Source organism: Anser brachyrhynchus (assembly GCF_964034855.1).
Source record: "Anser brachyrhynchus genome assembly, chromosome: 28".
NCBI classification, from domain to species: Eukaryota; Metazoa; Chordata; class Aves; order Anseriformes; family Anatidae; genus Anser; species Anser brachyrhynchus.
Window position 1 is genome coordinate 3669655 of NC_137721.1, and position 21833 is coordinate 3691487.

At 42.6% G+C, this 21833-nt stretch overlaps 2 protein-coding genes across 6 annotated transcripts in view; one reads left to right on the top strand and one right to left on the bottom strand.

Annotated features, from left to right (window-relative positions):
- The first annotated feature begins 17 nt into the window (after window positions 1-17).
- Window positions 18-4860, top strand: MSTO1 (misato mitochondrial distribution and morphology regulator 1). 4 transcript variants are annotated; one of them, XM_080570409.1, is made up of 14 exons: window positions 18-151; window positions 237-345; window positions 441-495; window positions 569-644; window positions 1155-1203; window positions 1555-1693; window positions 1824-1941; window positions 2039-2173; window positions 2283-2435; window positions 3230-3361; window positions 3557-3741; window positions 3982-4083; window positions 4165-4283; window positions 4541-4860. In XM_080570409.1, exons 1-14 carry the CDS (start codon window positions 74-76, stop codon window positions 4777-4779), a joined length of 1689 nt encoding a protein of 562 aa, XP_080426535.1. In that variant the 5' UTR covers window positions 18-73; the 3' UTR covers window positions 4780-4860. The 4 variants fall into 4 exon arrangements, with proteins under 4 accessions (XP_080426535.1, XP_080426536.1, XP_080426537.1 ...); XM_080570410.1 differs by having other exon boundaries at window positions 3985-4083; XM_080570411.1 differs by lacking the exons at window positions 237-345; window positions 441-495; window positions 569-644 and having other exon boundaries at window positions 24-151.
- LOC308183873 (GON-4-like protein) overlaps window positions 4126-21833 on the bottom strand; it is a 30450-nt gene continuing 12742 nt past the window's right edge. The window contains exons 14-31 of one of the 2 annotated variants that reach the window (XM_080570385.1): window positions 20582-20780; window positions 19788-19874; window positions 19095-19266; window positions 18755-18899; window positions 18413-18563; window positions 17675-17791; window positions 14767-16503; window positions 13947-14190; window positions 12813-12994; window positions 12083-12163; window positions 11378-11521; window positions 10753-10896; window positions 10335-10454; window positions 9931-10044; window positions 9235-9442; window positions 7805-8597; window positions 7183-7285; window positions 4126-5603 (exon numbers count right to left, since the gene is read on the bottom strand). In XM_080570385.1, the coding sequence (XP_080426511.1) occupies window positions 5454-5603; window positions 7183-7285; window positions 7805-8597; window positions 9235-9442; window positions 9931-10044; window positions 10335-10454; window positions 10753-10896; window positions 11378-11521; window positions 12083-12163; window positions 12813-12994; window positions 13947-14190; window positions 14767-16503; window positions 17675-17791; window positions 18413-18563; window positions 18755-18899; window positions 19095-19266; window positions 19788-19874; window positions 20582-20780 (4891 nt within the window). In that variant the 3' untranslated portion in view covers window positions 4126-5453. Of the gene's footprint in view, window positions 5604-7182; window positions 7286-7804; window positions 8598-9234; window positions 9443-9930; window positions 10045-10334; window positions 10455-10752; window positions 10897-11377; window positions 11522-12082; window positions 12281-12812; window positions 12995-13946; window positions 14191-14766; window positions 16504-17674; window positions 17792-18412; window positions 18564-18754; window positions 18900-19094; window positions 19267-19787; window positions 19875-20581; window positions 20781-21833 lie in introns of both variants that reach the window. The other variant, XM_080570384.1, reaches the window with a different exon arrangement.

Genomic DNA, 21833 nt, shown 5'->3' on the forward strand with positions numbered 1-21833 from the left:
TCGCTCTCGGTGTCGGTGGCTGGAGGGGGGCCCGCGCCGTGACGCGCCTCCGGTTCCGCGGCCCGGCGGGGCGATGGCGGCGGGGGAGGCGGTGACGCTGCAGCTGGGCCCCTACGCGGGCTGCGTGGGCTCCCACTGGTGGGGGCTGCAGGTGGGCGGCGGGAGGAGGACGGGGGGGGGGGACCGGGAGGGACCGGGAGGGGGCCCGGCGCTCACCCGCTCGCCGTCCCCCGCAGGCCGCGGCGCCGCGCGGCTCCGCCGAGCTCGGCAGCGGGGCCCTGCTGAGGGCCGCGGGCGGCCGGGAGGAGAGCCGCACGCCGCGCCTCATCGCGCTGGAGCTGAAAGGTAGCGCCGGGAGGGCCGGCACGGGGTGAGGGAGGGCCGGAGGGAGGCCGGGGCGCGGCGGGGCCACCCCGCTCCCCGCTGCTCCCCTCTTGCAGGCGGCGTGGGCTCGCTGGGGCGCGGCGCCGCCTGCCCGGAGGCTCCGGCGGCCTGGTGAGTAGCGGCGGCGGGGGCGGTGCGGGGCCGCCGAGGGGCAGCCGGCAGCCGCCGCCGCTTTGCGTTGCAGGCGCGGGGACGTGGCGAGCTACGTGGAGCAGCCGGCGGCCGGAGGCGCCTCGCCGCGGGACCGCGGGCAGCGGACGGTGAGGGAGGGAGGAGCGGGGCCGGAGGCAGGGGCTGCGCCGGGGGCCTCGCCTCGGTTTCCCCGGGCGCGGCGCGGCGCCTCCGGGTCCCGTCCCTGGTGCAGAGCAGGGCGCCCAGCACCGCGTCTGGGTGGCGCTCGGAGATCTCCAGGGTCTCTCGGGGCTCCGCGCTCGCTGGGTACCCGTGCCGGGGCTCCGTCACCTGCCCGGCCGGGCCGTGCTTCCCGGTGCCCCGGCAGAGCCTCGGCACGACGTGGAGGCTCTGCTGGACACCGCTGGCAGGAGCCTGCTGCTCTCCGCGCCTCCCGGCAGCGATTGATGGACGTGGATGGGATCCCTCGGAGCTGCCTCCTCGTGTCTGAGCAGCCCCAGCTCTCAGCTTCTCCTCCCCACAGAGGGGCTACAGGCCTGTCCGCGGTCTGGTGTCCACACGTTGGGCTTTGTCCTGTACGTCCACGAAAAGAAGAGGCAAAGCGTCCCGTAACCGCCTTCCCTGGGCTTTTTCTTTAGGGAGATGCTTGTTCTGATGGAAAGGGCAGCTTCGGCACTTCTCGTCAAGGTGTGCATGTGCTTTCTGTATGTTATGTTTTTGTCTTACCTGGTTTGTTCAGTCCTGATGGTTTTGGTTTCCTTGCTGAAGATCAAAGAATTCTGGAAAGGCAGAGCAGCCCTCGTGACTGCAGACTGATGGTAGATGGTTTGTCTGTGAACTAATACAAGGGCACAAGAGGAAAAGTTACAGAATAGCATTTCTTTGCTTAAAGAAGCATTTATTTGCTTAAAGAAGCAAACAGGTTGAGCAACTGTACCACACAACTTCAGGGGAAGCTTTTTTCCCCATTTGCCTTTCCTATCAAGGGGATATTCAGAGTGGAAAAGATGTTGGCTCTTCATACTGCTCTCTTTCCAGATGCATCTTCTGCCCCAGCGCAGCTCGATGTTTCCCAGGATGTTTACTCAGGTAGCAGCATGCAGGTCTGGTCCGATTACCTCAATGTGCAGCTGCATCCCCGGAGCATCTACGTCATCCAGCAGTACAATCACAACGGGTAGGTCTTAGCAGAAGGCTAACAGGCAACAGCCATTTAGTTCAGAATTTGTTATCCAGAACAGGATCTTAATTTTGTCTTCAGGGGAACATTAAGAGAGAGTAGAATAAGAGCTTTTTCTACTTTTTAGGGAGTCTGGTCGTCTAGAAGCCTTTGGACAAGGTGAAAGGCTCCTGCAAGAGCATGGCTGTGTAGAGGAGCTGGAAGATCGGTTGCACTTCTATGTCGAAGAGTGTGATTATCTGCAGGTTTGATAGCTCAGTCCAACCTCCCCCCCCTTTCTTTTTAAACAAACTTCTTTTAAGATTGAACAGAAACTCATGTCATGTCTCTTGTTTTACACAGGGATTTCAAGTCCTCTGTGACCTACACAGTGGGTTCTCTGGAGTTGGTGCCAAGGTGACAGAACTGCTCTACGATGAGTATTCAGGAAAAGGAATCCTGACCTGGGGCTTGACTCCAGTCATGCATAACATGGGGGTAAGTAACTGAAAAAAAAACAAGAATATGTAAAGCTATCATGCCCAATCTGAATTAAATGATCTCGTTTGCATCTTTAAGAACACATTTGTTGGATTTTTCTCCCCAGGATTCTCAGAAGAACTTTTACAGGCTGATGAACACAGCCCTAGGAATTGTACACCTCTCCAGTCACAGCTCGCTGTTTTGCCCAATGTCGCTCAATGGGAGTCTAGGACTCAAGCCACAACCTCCCATTACATTTCCCTACATAAACTATGATGTATGTACTGTGTAGCAGTTTACCTAAAAAAATGCTTTCTTTCGTAGCTTACAGCATTTTTTAAGACTTGACACTCAAAATATTTTCTGCAGCTACATATTTTAGTTGTGTATTTTATAATGGTGCTCTAGTAAGCAGAAATTATTTTTTCCCTGTCAATAGACCCATCTGCTGACCTACTATTCCCCCTTTTTTTTTTTTTTTTTAACTTTTAAAAAGATTAATGAGTTTCTCTTTTTGGATGCTTTCAGTTAGTGTACTATTTTTAGTTTCTGCACTGAAAAAAAATACTGGCTAATAAGCTGTTTCTCCCTTTTTATTGTATCGCTCGGTCTTAGCTCCTGTTCCATGTTATTATTTGCATTATTACTGTTAACTTTTAATTAAGTGTCAGTCTGTTACAGCTGAAACTAGATTTCTGAAGTATATTAAATACATGCAAAGCTAGTTCTAAGTCAATAGCCTGCTTGAGGTATGAACAATACTTCATTCCATTACAGTTTAATCAACTGAACAGAACATGATCTTAACAGTGTAGGTATTCTAGAGGTGCAGGGTATGAGGGTATGCACCTCAAGCCCTGTCCAGGCACTAAAAAGCTGCTGACAAGAAAACAAGTAACAGATCAGTTGTTAGCCAACAGCTGACACTTACCCAAAATCTTAAATAATTGTTTAGCATACTGTTGTTTTTTTTATATAGGCCATGTTTAAGTTAATTGCTTTTTGTACATATTTTTAAGGAACAAAAGAGTTTAACTTGTCCTGTAACAGTTCCATTTGTGTCCTCCATAGGCGTCACTTAACTACCACAGCAGTGCAATTTTGGCAGCAGCACTTGATACCCTTACTGTTCCTTACCGACTCTGTTCCTCTCGGGGCTCTATGATGCACCTTGCTGAAACACTTAATTTTTCTGGGAGAAAGGTAAGGGCTTAGAGAACAGCACCCTTTAACTCTTTCAGCTCTACCTGAACTACTGCTGTAAACAAGAGCTGGTGTTATTCTACTTCACGTACATGCAGCAATGTAAGCACCTTCTTTATAGGACAGAGGCCTGTGTCGGAAGCATGGGGAGCGTATTACAGACCATGAGTTGTCACCCCCCTCTCCAACTCACAGGTTGCAGCTGCATGGGCTTCAGTTCCCTTTCCTGCTGTGTATGGCCACTCGCTTCCAGATGTTTTACACACATACCAGCAGGACCTGCCCTGGAAGCTGCTGTCTTCATGTAGGGAGCAAAACGTCAGCTGCTGTTTTGCTCAGTCTGTTGTGCTAAGAGGAATTTGCAAAGAAGGTCACATCAGGTAATCAACATTTGCACTACCCTTTTCCTTCAGAACTCTGGCAACTTCTGACACAAGTTTTTACAAAATGACTGTCTTTCCATTAGGAGTGTGACTTGAATTAAGACAAGCTAGCGATCTTATGCTGCTAGTTTAATAGCGAAACAACTGAAGAGCAGCTAAATCATCACCATCTTCATTCAAGCCCTCCCCCCCCCCCCCCCCCCCCAAAAAAAAAAAACCATGAATTTTTCTTTGTAGCAGCTGTCCAGGAAAGCAGCCTACTTCTCCACTCGATGCTTTTGAGACAGCTGAGCAAATTCTGCAGCAGTATTTACATGCTGTGTTTCCTGGGGCATTCAGGTGGGTAAGTCTCTTTACAGAATACCAACTAGAAAGGGAAGATAGCATTTTGTGTAACTTTATTCAGTTTCTTCTTTACAGCACATTCCACGTTCTTGAGCAGCCGTGTATGACCCGGCCTCCATATCCCCGTTTTTTTTCTCCTCTTCTGACCAGACAAGGCTTCCTCCTGGACAAACCTTCCAGTTATTCTGCAGCAGGTAATGTGTGGTTAAACTTATTTTGTAACACAAAAAGGGGCAGTAGGGTCTAACAGAGCTAAAGTGTTGATTTATTTATTTTTTTTTCCTTAAAAAGCACTTCTGAGGTAGCAGGGCAAAAAATGAGTCGCAAGCGCATTTTTTTGCTATGCTGACTTCAAGTAAAGCAACTGCTTATCAAGAAGATCATTAAGTAGAATAGACTAGGGAAACACATTTTGATCGCTGTATTTAAACAACGCTATCTTTCCCTGCAGCTGTTGAAAGTATTCCTGTATTAACATCCCTGCAGTCTTCGTCTGTTCTGCACACGCTCCTCTACAGCTTATACAAGGATCTACAGAAGCTGAATACTCGACGATGGGCCAGCTTTTTCTCTGCAGGAGTTGAACAGGCTGACTTCCACGAGGCCGTAGAGGCACTAAGAACTCTATCACAATGCTATGAGACAGGTTTTGGAGATGATAAATCTGAAGATGAAACAGATTCAGACTGACTCATCTTTATTACTGGAGATAGGGGAAGGAAGAATATTCTTCAAGATTGCTTTCAAAATAAAGGAAATGGTGCTTGAAGATGGCCCCTCTGCTCCTTCCTTTTAATTTCACCCTATTACAAAGGCTGGCTTAAGTTGTCCCCCTACTTGAAGTTGTAAAGGAGGAAAGCTGCTTGTTCTGGTGGTGTTCTGTTTTTCTAAACTCTGCAAACTCGTGTGCTTTGCATGTTAGATTAAGACCACACAATAAATACAATTTGAATTCTGTAACTTTCCCATGTACAATCAACACAAAGGAAAAAATTACAAAAAAATCGTGTTCCACATGAAAACAGACATCTTATGATACAGTATTTACATGTTCTCTGCAAAGGTATGATGGCTGAAGTCGTCGTAACAGACAGAGGTCAGTGTCCACAAACATCACTCCTGTCATTTTGTTTCTGAAGTACCCTGTATAGATTCTGAAGGATGTTAACGCTTTCTTTGTTCCTTTAGTTTGATACAGATGGAGAAGTGCTGCTTGTCAGAAGTTACTAAGAAAGTGAACCAAAAAAGGTGCCGTATTAAGTACCTGCAAAAGCATTTTTTCCTTTATCCACAGCACCTGTCTAGCAGCGAACTGGCAAACAGCTCTCCTGATGCAGTCAGCAGCTTATCAAACCAGGAAACCCTTAGTCATCAGGTTCTTCCTCAGAAAGCAGCAGATCTTTATCTGACAATTGGTCTGCATTACTAGTACTAGTTGCATCCTCCTCATCTTCAGAGCTCCCATCACAGGATGTATGAAACAGCTTCATCAGTTCTCTGAACCTGTGGGATACCTGAAAAACAAGGGAAATTCAAGCTGATTAGTGGCCTGAAAGGTGGTGTGAAATAGAAGTTTCATATTAGGAAGTTCAGGGTTATGTAAAAGCACAATCACATTCTATGCAAGACTCAATCATAAAGGGAAAGAGGAATGGAAGTGCACAGGGTTGTTTTCTTTGGAAGAAAGACAGGTTCCCTGTATTTAAGTAGAGGGCTGACAACCCAAGTACCATCAATGAAATAATTCTGGTACCAAATATAAGGCTAGATTACAATGGTAGTGTTGTAAAAAGGACCAAGTCATGTGTTACATTTTTTGGCTCCACTGCAAGATACCAGCTTGTTAGCCTTTTAGAAAGAGTCAGAATTTTCCAAACAAAATCTTCATGAATAGGGAAAGCTATCAGGCACAGGCAAGCACTTAATTCAAGACAGCAAAGCCTAAATACTCGGGGAAGAAGATGTAGCTAACTATCAGTTAATAAATAAGGAAACAATTGCAGTTAACTAAGGCACAGCAATAAGGAACAAGTTTCAAGCAGATGAAGTAATAATCACCCTTCAAACTGGGTTAACTAAAATGGCTGTGAAGGAAGACAGCAGTGTTACAGACCTTTCAGACAAATGAAATTAAATTGTCAACAGTACAAATGATTTTGGAATAATATAACACCACCACTTTGCACATGCTGTAGAAAGCCACATAACATTTGATCAAAATGCACTAGAAATGCAGGTATAATTGCATACTTTTGGGGAAAAAACAGAAAATATGATGCATATTTGATCTATAGTAGAATCTTAAACGTACATGGTGTTGGTTACCTGACAGAAAAGTTTATAACAGTCAGAAAAAAAGACAAAAAAAAAAAAGAATGGATAGCATACAGCAAACAGACACTAATCCTTGGCTAGATTTAAAAAAAAAAAGGCAAAATTCAGGAATGGAAGCATTAGATATGATGAGTGATTGACCTATCTCCTGTGAGTAAGGTGGCTTAATGTGAAACCTCCAACTTAAATCCCTAAAAATCACGCACTACTGAAAATAACAGCAGCATGATGGGGAAAAACGACTACATTCCTATACTTCTCCTGTTCTCACTGAGCACGTAGTAGGGCCTACTACCAGACAAGACATCAGACCTGTTGTTTAAACTGACTGAGCTGTTCTTCATAATGAAGCTGATTAATTAATAAAAACACGACGAAAAAAATCTGTAAAGAGACTTGACTATCTTTACAGGCAATAGCTTCTTTCTCTTCAGTAGTCAGGTACACTGAAAATTCAAAAAAAAAGGAAGTCTGTGATGGTGCCAATCATTTAATGGGGTTATAATGTGTCGCTGCATAGTCATTTCCTCCAAAACTTTGATCTTCATTAGCAGTCTCTTCAGCAAATAATCATATAATTTATCTGAAAAAATCCGTGACTGTGCAGTCGGGATTATTTTCCTCTGATGCCTCAAATTTCAAATTGAAAATTAGGTCTGAGAGGCTATTACAACAGCCAACCCCCACACCTCCTTCCTTTCCACCCCCTTTTCCCTACTCACTCTAGCAAATGCAAGCGTTTCCACACCAACCCCTTACCTCACTAGCGGTCTTGTTGCCCAATTTCTGTGAGATGGCATGGAAGGTTTCCAGATGGGCTCCTTTCTCCTGACAGGTGGTAAGGATGACTCTGTCAGCTTCCCTACAAGGCAGTACAATGGTTATGAAAGCAGTCAAAAATGAGCGTTAACACACTACAACCACTACAAACCTGAGAGGTTTGTTCTGAAGTAAAGATCTAAAGATCAAACTTAAAAACTTCATCATGGAACAAGTCCAGCAGACCTGTTCATTTACTACTACTACCACCACCACTCACAAGACACATCTCTAAGCAGAGCCACATTTAGCCTGTTTACATTTTTCTCATAAGCTTTTTGTGGGAAAATAGGTTTCTTTCCTAGCCTGGAGTATTACAGTGATTACACTGCCACAAGCAGGCTATACTTCCGATCAGACCAAGATGGCACTTATGATGGACTGTGGTTAGAGGAAACAAGGCAAGAATATTCAAAGAAGGGAAGCTGCAGAAGACATTAGAAAATGGGAGAAAAAGACAAAAATAAAGAACTCTATAAATATCAAAGCCAAACTTTGAACACCAAACAAAGCCAAACACTGAACGCACTGAAGTTGTAAGGTGCAGTTAAGGCAGATATACCTGGTCCAGAGGACAACCTTCTCCCCTGTGGAGCTGACTTTGCTGTTCTTGGCACACACAGTTGCTTCTGTGACTCGCTGCTGTTGCTGCTCCTCTTCCTTCTGCCCCAGGGAGGCAGTAACCACTCTATACTCTAGCTCCTCAGAATGCTGATGCACCTGGAAGCAGTTGTTTGCATTTGACTTTAATCTGTTCTCAGGAAAACTTCCAATGCAGCTCGTATCATCTGCTTCCGAAACACAATTATTGGGGGACTGTGAGCAGCAGCTCTTACCCAGTGCTGCCTTTCTATCTGGCGTTATCCAGCCTTGCTTTGCTTCAGATTTTCCTTCCAGAGGCAAAGGTGGTCCTTCAAATTCTCTTGCACTTAACTTTGAAGAATGACCGAAGATGGCATACTTGTCTGCTGATTCAGAGTGAAGCCCTTCAGTCTGATACAAACTGTTTCCAGAAAAGGAACTAGGTCCTGTTAAACCTTTCATTGTAGCAGAATGAGAAGACAACAGCAGATCTCTGCTCAACCCAAGGGAAGCATTTGCATTTCCTTGATGTTGTTGGTTTAGTCCCTCACTAACACTTCTTGCAGTGCAAGGGCTGCCTTTGGTTTCTTGAGGTAGGTTTTGAGTAGCTTTTTGTAGATGTGTGCATCCAGGGCCAGTGATAAAAGAATGACTGTCTTTTGTGGTATTCACGACGGCACTGACGCCTGCTTCTTGAACCTGATTATCAGGCAACGCTGCTTTTTCTGAAGATATATGTCTGCCACAGACAATTCCTCCTTCCAGGGGAGATCCTGGTAAGAAACCCATACAAGTTCAGACTAGCTGTTAGTAAGAAAAAAAACTTCCAGAAGTTTAATTTGCTTATTTTAAAGAGATTTTTGGATTCTAGGGGATAATGCTGTAAATGAGAGCACAGTTTGGGAGCAGCTTTGTAATTCTAGCTGCAGTTTATACATCCTGTACTTCAAAGAATGCACTCTACAATCAATTTTGTTCACCTTTGTGGCTTACTACAACCAGGTAAGGGGAAATGATGAGCACATGAAAGAGCTTAAGTACGCAGCCCAGAACAAAATTCTCTTATTTTGAGTTGTGCTAACATGAAAACTAGCAAAAAAATAAATAAAAACTATCATGGACAGGTAGTACTGGGGATAAGATTAATATGCTGACAACAGAAGCTTAAACGTATCAGTAATTCTACAAACTGGAGAGTATTTCTCTGGTCAGGAAAGCTTTTTTCAATGTTCTGGATATATGCATGTTTAAAGCATCTAGAATGGATGAAGACAAGGAAAAAATGAAAGAAATATTAGAAGTTATTATCTCAATGAATCTCTATTAGGAAGTTCTATACTTATTTTCACTTGTGGGAACCAGTTTGGACAAAAATGATAGTAGCTGCCTGCGCAAGAGACTTTCACGTACCTGACGTGAGAGAGTCCACTTTCCTAGATATGGTTTTTGTTCTGCGCTGGACATCCTCTCCCTCATCTCTGTTTTCCAAGCTTTCTTCTGCAGGTTCCTTAGACATTCCAGAATCCTTCCCTTCAGGCTGAGGACTTGATTCTTGTTGAACAAGGGAAGCAGTCAGTTCTTGAGAATCTTTATTTTTATAAAACTTGTTTTCACACACCTGCAAACCAATATATAGGCATGTAATTATAGACACAGTGTACCGATCCAAACCTAACACCTCAGCCTTTCTTCCAAAGCATTACTTGACTCTAACTAAGCCTTCAATTTGGCAATATGCTTGCATTTAGGAAGCTGAATCTTTATTATTAGGAATAGGTAGAGTTCTCTCCGTATAGTGGCCACACAAGCATCTTCCACCAAAAAAATATATAATCTTATTTTTAACTCAAAGGAACGTCAGAATTGACACTATTTAGCATAGCAAGGAAGGGCAACAGAAAGCGAGGAGATAGACGAGAGAAGGCCGGGTAGGGCAGTCAAGGCTCCAAAGAAGACAACACTATTGGTTATCTTTTATTTTCTTCCCCAACACATTACAGAGACAGGAGGTCCCAGGCTTAACAGATCATCACAAAAAAACAGTGGGACTCTTGACAGAACTATTCTGCTCACTCACCACTCCAATGACGTGGCCTATCAACTAACCTTACTACTGCAATGGCTGCAGGTCCTCCTTTTGCTTTTCTTTAGCTTGAGGTCGATACTCCCTTCATGGCAGGAACATGAACATTCCTTCATCCCATCTACCCACTCGACCTCCTGGAAACAGACAGACTCCAGCTGATAAATGTGCACGGTACACAAAGATGACGGTCAGGGCAAGGTTGACCCCAAAGGGAGTCAGGAAGGGCTGGAGCAGCACTCTGCGTGTACCCTGAGAGAACTAAAACAATTATGCTGCTAGCAAGCAAAGCACAATGGAAACATTTCATTCCCTTTCTTAAAATCTTTATAGGCTATTGTCATGTCTCTATACAGACATTTATCCTCACAGACATGTGTTTGCTTAGAGTCCAAATATGTGGACTAGTGAGATATCCCAGGCCCACCTTGTCATTGTTCTGGCCTCCGATCTCTTTACGTTTCTTATTTTTTGAGGCTGTGTGCATCTTGGGTGGTTCATCCTCTTCTTCTACATCTGGCAAAGACACCTCTTCAAACCCATCAAACTAAAAAAACAAAACAAAAATTGCTTATCGTGATAGCTCTTCACAAGACCAAACTTAATTTTCCCCATGAATTTCTGAGTATTGAGCTCAGTTCCAGTGCACCACCAGTTCAACTATGTTAGAAGAGACATAAATGCTGTGAAGACATTTGAGAAGTTTGCTCCAGTCCACCAACAGCTATCCCACCCTGCTATTTCAGTCACTCTGGAGATGCAGCCACGATTTGAGTCCTTCAAGTTGAAACATTTCTATCATCTCTGCTTTTATCTTTTCTGGTCTTGCAAAAAGATTCCTCCACCTCATATTCCTTCTCTTCTGTCCAGTTGATTTCCTCAAAATCTCCCATGCGGTTGGCCGAGGGACGTAAGTGATCAAAGAAAACTGAGAACTCATCCTGCAAGTGGTCATGTCCTTTCAACAGTTGCCACACCTGAGTCTTCAGCTAAAATAAAGAAATCCAGAGAAAACAAGCATTTCATTCCATGTCATCACGTTCTTTGAAGGATTTCTTAGGGTAAGCAGAACATCAAGGCTTATTATAACTCCAGCATGGAATTGTATACTTGCATTGTTACTACCTCATGAATATTTTGAGATCACTCCATATTCAGCTATCAAATTAGCAAAAAAATAAAAATCCCTCCAAAACTCTAGGCAGACTGCAGAAGGCACTAAGCTAAAATGTCACTGGCAAGGTGATAAAAGCAAGGTGGAGGTAGGAGAGAGGAGACTCAGGCGGGCCAGTTAATTGTAAAGCCTGTTGAGAAGGGCAGCTTCGATTCTCTACCACACCCCACGGAGGGGGATCAGACTTGGTAAATGCTCATGATCCCAAAGAGCAGCACATGGGAACAGTGAAGCAAGCTAGCTTATTGTGTTCTCAGGACTTATGAGAGAAAGGAGGTACCTGGAACCCTCATTACCTCTGCAATCTCCTGCGGAAGGCAGTCCACACAACTCTGCAGAACTTTGATGATCTTTTGATGGTGGGCAGGATTTTCAGCAAAACAAATCTCCAGTTGCCTGAGGAACTTCCGGCTTTTTTCAAATGCTTGCTGCTCTTCAAACTGATCAAAAGAAAAAGATTCACCCCTCACATCCAAAGATGTACTTCCAAGTATCTCTAGTTGGCTTAAACAAACTATTAAAATACCTCTCCTCTTTTGCTATTTGTTTTCCATTTGTATGGATACACACTGCAAAACTGAGAAGAGGTGGAAGATGAGAAATAAATAGCACTTTGTATATTGATACTTCCATGAGCTGTAAAATTTTACTTCAACCACATGCGCAAAAGACAGGAAAATTCAGAAGGAATGTAACGGGCGAAAGCCTGCATCTTAAAAAGTGGAAGGCTGATTTCTGAGACAAGGGAACCATTCCACTTGCTGCACATTGCCTCTCTGCAGTCAGGTTCTAGGATGCAACTTGGAAAGGCTGATTCCCCACAGTCATATTTGAGTTTTATAACAGACACTAGACTTTTCAATTCCAACTAATAAAACAGAAGGTAAGCAACTGATTTACCCTGTTTTTCCTTGCCCTAGGAAGATTTCCTCATTCTTTCATTCCCACAAGCATTGTCATTGTCTGCTTAAATTCTGGTCTGCTTCTTTCATTCTACCTACCAGTCCACACTCCAAAGCTTGTTCTGGTAAAAGGAAGGCAGCGAAATCTGTGAGCAACTGTGGCCAGTCATGCAACAGTTTCTGTAAAGTGAAATAGAGATCCACAGCTGTTCGCTTGTCCATGCTAATCTCAAATTCATAGATAACACGAAGGAAGTCTTCATACTTTCCAGGAACATGCTGCAATGCTTCACGCACCTGCAAAGAACAAGACCTTTATAGGACTGCCTAACATTCAGGAAGAAAATAAATTAATCTGGGAATCTCTGATCACTTGTTACCCAGCTTTCATATAATGCTTCCAGTTTTGGTGGGCCAAGAAAATCTCTTCCTTAAAGATAAATGCAGATTGCTCACAAGAGAGAAAAGAACCAAATTCAAGACCCAAGAAATTCTGAAATTAAAACTGACCCAGTGTTGTGGGCTGACCCCAGGCAGCAGCTAAACACCCCCACAGCCTCTCACTCTCTCCCTACCTCCCCAAAAGAGGACAGGGGGGAGAATAAGAAGAGCAAAAGCAAGAAATCTCACAGGTCAGGATAAAGACAATTCAGTAAGTGAAGTACCACCAAATGGGGTGCTAAGAAGAAAGGTAACTCCATCCTAGTCAGAACCGTTAGTTAGTTTCTAACCGCAGTTAGAAATGGCAGTTATGTGGCTCAGGAGGGAACTGTGAGGATTCACAGTGTGCGACGTTCCTGTTTCTGGGTTACTTATTGGTCTGGCTTACTCTGGTTAGATAGGCTTGTGCAAATGCCAGATCTTTCTGTTCCCGCAGGGGATCTCTCTCCAGAATGTCTTCATCATACAAGAGGAGCAGCTTAGACGTGTCTTTGCTGGCACGAGTCCGTCCCCTCTTATTTCTGGCTCTGTGGGAACTCCTACTTTTCCCAGGGGCTTTCACGTTCTCTCCTGTGAAGAAGCACAAAGCAAGTTGTACATGCACTTACACATTCTCTGGGCTGGCAGACAACTACTCCTCTAGACCAACATTACGATAGAGAAGTAGGTTTTCAGACTTAGCGATGAGTGAACTGTTTACATCCTCTTGTATGTGTATGAGCAAAATACCTCTTATTAGTCAGGCTGGCTAACATTTAAAATTGGCTGCTTACAGCAACTGATGAGAAAAGTCTCTGGATACATCAAGAAACCCATCTTTGACCCTAGCTGCTACTCACCTAGCAGTCTGCTAAAAAACGAGTAGGTAAATCTAGTGAATACCAGGGGCAAAACTGCAGATGTGGTATGAGCAGCAGAGCTGGACTTAACACTTGCAATTTACTCTTCTGGCTTATTACTCGCACAAATACAGTTAACATCACAGATAACTAACTGGTGTCAGATAATATGGAATGAAATACCACACAAAGATTTGCTACCTTGAGATTTTTGTGTCTTTAATCTTGGGAATCTACTGGTCTACTGGGTCAACCTCAAAGATCCCTGTTTAAATTCATCTACTGGTTGCTATATTCTGTAAAGGCATTATTTTGTTTCCTTGACTGCTCCCAGCATGACATTATAACACAAAATTCAACTTAAAAGTATGACTATTTAATCTTGTTCTTGTATTGATTTGGGGTATTAGTTGACACAAGGCACAAGTCTCACGTCTGCAAATTCCTAAAGCATAAATACATTAAAAAGAACTGAAGATGCTCAGCTGACATAAGCAAGGGCTTCTATGTTAAGAGCCATTCTTACAGAATTATGATTGTTATAAAATTTTCAGATGGAAAGCAATACTAAGCTCAGAAATGCTAAGTGAAATTAAACCCAGATGAAGTTTCCCTATGGTTTTGCTTTTAATGCAGGCAGCAGTGCCCTGTACCCTGCATCAAAAGAAGCCAACAAAACTTACCTGGTGGTATTCTGTGGGCTTCCACCTGTGGGGCCATCTTTGTCAAGGTGAAGGCTGATTTAGGTTCTTCTGACACATCTCCACAAACTTCATCATCTTTCTGTAAACTCTCTATTCCTTCCCCTTCCTCCTCCTCTTCCTCCTCTGGCTCAGAGTTCTCTTCCTGGGAATTCTCTTCTTCAGAATCTCCTTCTTGGCTTAAGCGTCTCTCTGTTGCAAGCCAAGTAAGTTTTTCCATTGTCTCCTTTGAAAGCAACAACAGAAATCCACATTATTTTCTTTCAGTGTTTCTTTGAACGTCATTCAGCAACTAGCTCACTCCATTATAATCCTAACAGTGCTGAACACCACCACAGATCAATATCTGACCACAGGGTTCTAGTAAAATGACAGAATTCCACAAGAACCAGAACTGCCCATTTTTGTATCACACACAAACTTCAACTCAGAATCGAACATGTAAAAAAGCCTTAAGTTAGAAAGGATTCCTTAATGGTCTTATCTCTTAAAGGCTCAGTGGAATTGTGTCTTGGAAATTAACGCAGTTAAAGTATTTCTTATTAATGAACAGCTTCAGCTGAGAAAGTCCTTACAGATCAGCAGAATTTAAATCTGGAATTTTGCAAGACATTCCTTTCGCTTAGACTTAAAATCTCAGAAATACGTGGTGTCCAGTTTCTTCAAAACCAGCACAAATATCATGATAATACATGGTTAACAGTCCAGCTTTCCAATTGGAATCAAATTGTGATTTGCCCTTACGTCACTAAGGTGTTTCAGCACACAAATTATTAGCAATTTTTTAAATCTTTGCTTTTACCTGAAGTTCTGGCACTGAAAGAATAGATTCTTCTGAGGCTGATGACATTTCTTCATCCTCATCTTGTGTGAAATCATCGAAGTCATCATCGTCTTCTTCCTCTTGTCCTTCTCTCTCTCCTCCAGCTTCAGGGCCAGCTGGTGTCCCAACAGACTGGCCGTCCATACTGGACGAATCTTCTGGTCTTCCTAGCGGGCTACTAAATTCTGCTTCGAGATCCACTGTGTATGAATGATTCTTTGGAGACTCGCTGCTTACTTGTGGTCCAGTAACACCACCTGCATCTACCTGCTGTTCATCACGGGGAGATGACTGCAAAGCCCGTCTTTCTTCTTCTCCCTTCTCTTCACACACAGCGTGCTCCTTTTTAATTTCTTTCAGCTCATTTGGACATGAGCAGGCCTCCATGTTCAGCTCCTGGCCAAGACCCAGCATGAATTCCTCCTTCACCTCAGCACATAGAAGATCCCTCTTCGGTACTGGATTTACTTCCTTGACAGCATCGTTTGAATCTTCAGGCTCAATTTTCACCGTTTCATCTGGATCTTCTAAATGAGGCAAAAGGTCCACAGACAACGGCTCTGAAGCATTCTCTTGTCCTTCTACCACTGTCCAGCTACAGCAGTCATTCTTATTTACCATCTCCTGACTGCCATTATTTGAAGTGGCAGGATTTGTACTACATTCCTTCTTGGGGGAGACAGCTGAGCATGTAGCATACAACTCCTGGGGTTCAGCCTTGGGCTCCACCGTGGGGTAGGAATTTTTGCTGTTTCCAGTAGGGCACGAAGGAACCAGATTCAGTTGTTCTTCATTTTCACCAACGGAAGATGCAGAAAGACCAACAGGGTTAGGAGAAACTATCAATGAAGGAATTGAAGAAGTCACTAGAGGCTGATTTAATGGACATGGGAAAGTGGATGGATTTACCAACAAGGTTGTAACTGGAATAGCCTGAGTGCCTCTCCCAACAGTTGTATTTATGGGCTGAATCATGTTGCAACCACTGCCTATATTTACCACTTTCACTGTGGTAGCAGGTACAGTAAGGATGACTGGAGATGGCTGGATCAAAGGCGAAGTCTTTATCAGTGGGGCAGATTTTGTCCCTTTTTTCTTCTGATATCCCTTGCGAACACAAGGTTTGCGTATTTTTGCTCCAGCCAAAGCTGGTAACATTAATTTTGGCTGAAAAGTTATTGGATTTGAAGACACTAATGCTGGTGGTACAGCAGCTGAGAAAGCTTGCCTGGAGTCTGGATGTGAAGCAGAGAGCACATTCTGAAATTCCAAGCCATCCCCACTTCCCACCACTGCTGGAACATTCAAAGGCTGCACTCCTGGCACTGTCTGCATAACCGTAGCCGGTTGGATTAACCGAGGAATCTGAACCATAACTTTGCTGGGTGGAGCCTCTGACTGGGATAACTTCATGGTTTTCTGAATGTTAATAGTGTTGGAAATGGGCTGCAGACAAGGACTTGGTCGAATGAGGACAGGCTTCAGAGCTGAAGACCTCTGTCTTCTCCATGCTCTCCTAGAGAATCGGTTGGCAAGAGGCTTTAAGGTCAGTACTAGTCCCTTTGGCATGAGTAGAGGGTATTTTTCATCATGTTCTGTGTCTGAAGTTTCCTTTTCTGTGCCCAAAAAGACAGATTCTTCATCAGGTGAACCTGGCATCTCCCTCGCATCTTCTGCTAATTGCTTCAATTCCCCCTGAATGGAGGGCAAACTTGCCTAAAGGAAATAAGAGAGTTTTTAGTCCAATCCACAGGTTCTGCCTACCTTCAAACAGCACTGCAGAAGAAAGGCAGTAACTTGCTTCTTAAAGTAAAGCAATTTTTTATTTACTGTTTAACATTCCCAAGTTTTACTCCAGAGCCTTCAAAGGAATCCAAATGCCTAGAAGAAATAACAGAACCAAATTGCTTTGTAAGCGTTCCTTCAGTAAATACAAGGCTGTGGGAGGGAAGCTTCACTGTAACAGTGCCATTAAGAGAACTAGATTTTAGGGCATCTCATTTTTTCCTCAGACACAGACCTCACTGAGTGACCCTCAGTGCAGTCACTATGCCTCCAACTTAGTCTTCACTGTGCAAGGAATCTCAGAGAAAGAATCCTTAGGAAGGGTGAGACATTCGGGTATAATAATCACCAGCCACACTGCAGGTGAACATCATCTTACAAAGAAAAACACAAAAAGGCTGATGGAGCACTGGAACAGGCTGCCCAGGGAGGCTGTGGAGTCTCCTTCTCTGGAGATATTCAAGGCCCGTCTGGACGCCTACCTGGGCAGCCTGCTCTAAGGAACCTGCTTTTGCAGGGGGGTTGGACTTGATGATCTCTCGAGGTCCCTTCCAACCCCTACAGTTCTGTGATTCTGTGAAAAAAACCCACAGATTTCTCCTTTCCTCTTAAAAGGTTAGGTTTTAAGGAGAAAGAACAAACGCTTTCTCCTGGCTATAACACAGTGGGAAAGATAGCAACACCGCTAACCGTAATGCGTAAGGCAAGGGTCAGACTATGTCAATTAACAAATTGATGAAGTCAAATTAAAAAATAAACACATCGAAACAGTCATTAGAAATATGCCCATGTAGCGTGTACAAGGATGTGCCAAAAAGCAAAGAAAATCCACAACAACTTCAGCTCCATACTGCAGCTGGGCAGACACACCAGGAGCAGTGTATAATACTTCACGCTGCTAAGTGCTGCTCTTGATAGATTTACTACCTAGACCCAAGATAACACAGGCTCCCCTGCAATACAATCAGACTACTTTTTGACTTCAGAGCTGTAGCCTACCCAAATAACTCATTCTGAACCTATACTGTATGAAGAACAAAAAAAAAAAAAAAAAGAGAAATAAGCAAAGCTATGCTGGATGAAGAAACAGCAGAAACTGTACCTTTAGCCAAAATGGCAGGCGATGTTCTTCTCTCTCCACAGGTGGTTTCCACTCACTAGGCTGGATTTCCTCACAGCACTTGAACAGAACGGGCAACTGCTTTGTCTTTTTATAGTACTGTGTGAAGAGAGGAGAGAATGCAAGACAAGACAACCACGGTCAGAACATCTGTCCAAGAACTGCTGGGATGTAGGCTAAGAATTGTGCTCTGGAAAAGTGTTCATATGAACGCTCGCTGCCATCTTGGTTTCTCTCAGAAAAAAGCACGAAGTTCTAGCAGTTGTGCACGTGTACTAGCTTTAAGTTTCTGTTTCTTATTTTCTTTTCAGCACTGGCCATTAGTTATGGGAGAGGATATTAGGCCTGTTGGACCTATAGCTTGACTGTATGTTTACGTTTACTTTATGTTTTGCTATTTAAAATTTATTTATACAAATTTGTCTGGATTATTGAAGCTACAGCTGTACCAGGACTGTTTGCAATTAGGCTCTGGATTAGATTAGATTAGGCTCTAGGCTGTCAAAATATTAATTAAAATACTTGCAAAATAAAAATCATACGGTCATTTTGAGGAAATTGTCACCCTTAATGGAAGGATCACATTTTCCTTTAAGAAAGCATCAGCACATGTACAAAAAGGTCCTCGGAACAAACAGCACATCTCTTTTTGTATGACAAATATGAACCAGATAGACAAATGTGAAAAATACCAATCCATAATCTGAATGCATCACTTACTCTGATGATATTATCAGGGGCTCGATTCATATTGAGATTCTTGATTCGCACTGTCAGCTGGTGGGCAGTTTTTGTTGGCAAGAGATATTTGCTGATCAAAGGCTTTGGAAACTCTGTCCCTTCAAAATGTTTCAGACCTAAAGCTAATAAACTGAAGAAATAAGGAGAGGGGGAAAAAAAAGAAAAATAAAAAAAAGCAGTCTTTTAGACAGTACTTCAGATTGCTACTTGTATGTGCTGTTCCACAACAGACAGATATTCTTAAAGACTGCATCCTAAAACTTTCCCATATAAAAGGAAGTTCATTGGTGTGCATGTTATTCAGCAATTCTAAGCACCTACTTGTCCTCTGCTTTTGTGAAGATAATCTTGTCCCGGGGAGGGTTTGCTTTCAAGGAACATATTGGCAATAACTCTGGATACATAAAGACTCTCCTTGTTGCCAAAATCCATGCCACTTGCTTTGGCAAACATGGAAATTCATTGGCTGTGTAAAGAATGAACAGATGAGGATAGATAGAGGCATGGGCAAATACTGTTATTCACTACTGACTTCTTGAAAACACTGTTTCTTTTATTCCCTTCACCGCAGAAAATGCTACTTCCTCCCTGGTTTTTAGAATTTGCATGTTATTTAGTTTCTGCTTAAATTTAGATCAGGAAAAAGTAAAAGTATACATACCACTCTTCTTCACAGCTTTGCGAGGGCTCCAGTCAACTTGAACTTGGGCATGAAAATCTTCAATGAGCTGCAGTGCTCCCTTCAAGTTACATGGCTGGAACATTGTTTGAAATTTAGGATAGAATGACTGACGAAGCAGTGTAGAGCTTCGAGCAAAGTTACCAAGCTCACTCTACAAAGTCAGACACAGAGAAAAGATAAAAGGTTAAGAACACATATGTAAACACAATAATGTGACCTGTAAAAGCTGGTGAAGTCACAGGCACAAAAATACATCACTACAGATATCTTCTGTCTTATTTTTGACCTCTAAATCTAGGAATAATCTCTGTATTTTTTTTTAAAAACTTACTTTTGTCTGATCATATTAATTCACCAACTTTCTGGAATCTATCAAGATCACAGAATGTTCACTAATTACATAAGTTTTTTGAACTTTGTTTTCAGTGTTTCCAAGCAAACAGTAGAAAACTACAAAGATACGCCACTTCAAAGCACTGTTATTAATCAGCAAAACGTGATTTATTTCTTCAAGTAGTGAGCATGCTAACAGGAGGCTAACACCATTGTCTTGTTTAGTGGTAGTCTCTCTCAATTGCATGGGATCAGTTAAACAAATTAAGCTCTCTAAATATCACCAGTGACCAGAAATCATTAAAGCTTGTGTAGCTCTTTTTAAAGACATATCCTTACCAAAAACATCCTAGTGGTACTGGCCTCTGAACTTAAAGCAGGGTTGGAACTTGCAAGAAGATGGATTTGAGTCAGAAGCTGAACATGCTTGAAGAATAAAATCAGACAAATAGGGATTGTCAGCGTATCAGTAACACAAGAAACTGGAAAGCTTAAGTATAAAGGTTCAAGAAACATCTCCCAAGCACCACAAAAAAAAAACAAACCAACAGTCTGACTTCAAAAGAAATCCTTTCAACAATAGAAAACTGAGGGGAAACTGGAATACAAATAGGCAGCATAAAAAATTACTTCTGATATTATAGTTTCTATTCCACAGAGTTGGAACACATCACCTGTTTAAGTCTTAGGGCACATTCCTAGCTTTTATACAAAATCTCACACCATAATGAGCAATACAGAAAGGATTTTTTTCTAATAAAATACTCGTTTCTTCAGAAAGAATGACTTCAGCAATCCCTATGTGCACATGTTCAAACAACATATGCCTTGCTTTGCAGCTGAAAGATTAAAAAGGTAATTTGCTTTACATGTATAACACAAGATCTTTTTCTTTAGCTTGCATTTGAGAGATTTGTGTCCTTTCCTTGCTGCTACACACCACGACAAGACACTGTATTGGGTAACTATAGTTAATTGTAGCTTTTTCAATTAATTTCTAAAAATGAAACAGCAAGCCAAAGTGCTTGCCGTACCACTGGCTTCCCCCTTTCCCATGCTGCAGCAGCATACAGCATACATACAATATATGAATATTCCATAGCCCAAATATAATATTGATAATATTTTATTACCTGCTGCATTTGCTGCTGGAGCCTTTTTCTTTGCGTACAGTCAAGAACAAGGCTTTGGAGAGGCTTCTCATTGTGAGGTTTTGATTTCTCTATCTCTTGTGGTGGCTTGATAGAAGACTTTTTCATTCTCAACTGCTCAAGTTGTTCCTTCACTGTCCGGTGTTGTTCATTCAGTAAATTGGCCAGAGGCTCTTCAAATCTGTTTGAGACCACAGAATCACAGAATCGTCTAGGTTGGAAGAGACCTCCAAGATCATCTAGTCCAACCTCAGCCCTAACACTAACAAGTCCTACACTAAACCATATCACTAAGGGCTACATCTAAACGTCTTTTAAAGACCAGGCAGACCAAAATATAAAAAGCATAGGACCTAATGACCATTCCTATTCTATTAGAATATTTTACTTTTTTTTCCAAGTTGAAATATTCTGTCAAAGTGTTGAGTAGCATGGAGAGAGTAGTTCTTAAACTGTACACCCCGTAACACTGTTTTAGTTTTGGGATGCCATGCCAAAATTATTCCACTTAACCTCTATTCCAAGCACAGCTAACACTCTTGTTCACTGTTCTCAGTAGTGCTCCACGTTTGTTGTAGTCAAGTGCTCAGACACACTCCAGAGCAGCCAGGAGCTAACGTAATCTATAATACAATAAACCCAACCCTATTTAAATTATAGCATCAGGCAAGGTCCAAACTCAAGGTGTTATGGGTGGCACGTTACTATAATTATCTCCAGAAACATCACACGCTGACTCAAATGCTATTACTTTTTCTTCTTCCTTTATTTTTCTCCACTTTTTTTTTTTTTTTTTTAAGGTTTTGCCTAGCTTTATGCAGACTATTCCACTGGACATCCGATGACACGATAGTAAAAGCTACTTCTGTAGCAGAAAAGGGGATGTACGTATTTCTGTTCTTTTCAAAACTAACTTCATGCATCCTCCCTGGCCTTATGGTGTAATTAAAATACGTATTTTATTTTGTTTTGTTATTCAGTTAATATTCTGATTTGTTAGTTAACAGCTTTACTTTTGTAACAGGCCAAAAGTCGATTATAAATGAAGTTGTTCCAAGATGCATCTAATGTAAGATATCATAAAAACAATAAACTCAGGAAACAGGTATTTTGCTACAAAACATACTTAAACTTCAAGAGTCCTGTACACAGATAAAACTGGGGAAGAAAAAATTAGGAGGAACGGCATGCCAAAGAAGTAAGAATAAACTAGCCATCACCAAAAACAAGTGCA

Coding starts and splice junctions, on each gene's coding strand:
- MSTO1 (XM_080570409.1), top strand. CDS start 74: ATGGCGGCGGGGGAGGCGGTGACGCTGCAGCTGGGCCCCTACGCGGGC. Junction 4,084..4,164: donor GTGTTTCCTGGGGCATTCAG/GTGGGTAAGTCT, acceptor TCTTCTTTACAG/CACATTCCACGTTCTTGAGC. Junction 4,284..4,540: donor TTCCAGTTATTCTGCAGCAG/GTAATGTGTGGT, acceptor CTTTCCCTGCAG/CTGTTGAAAGTATTCCTGTA.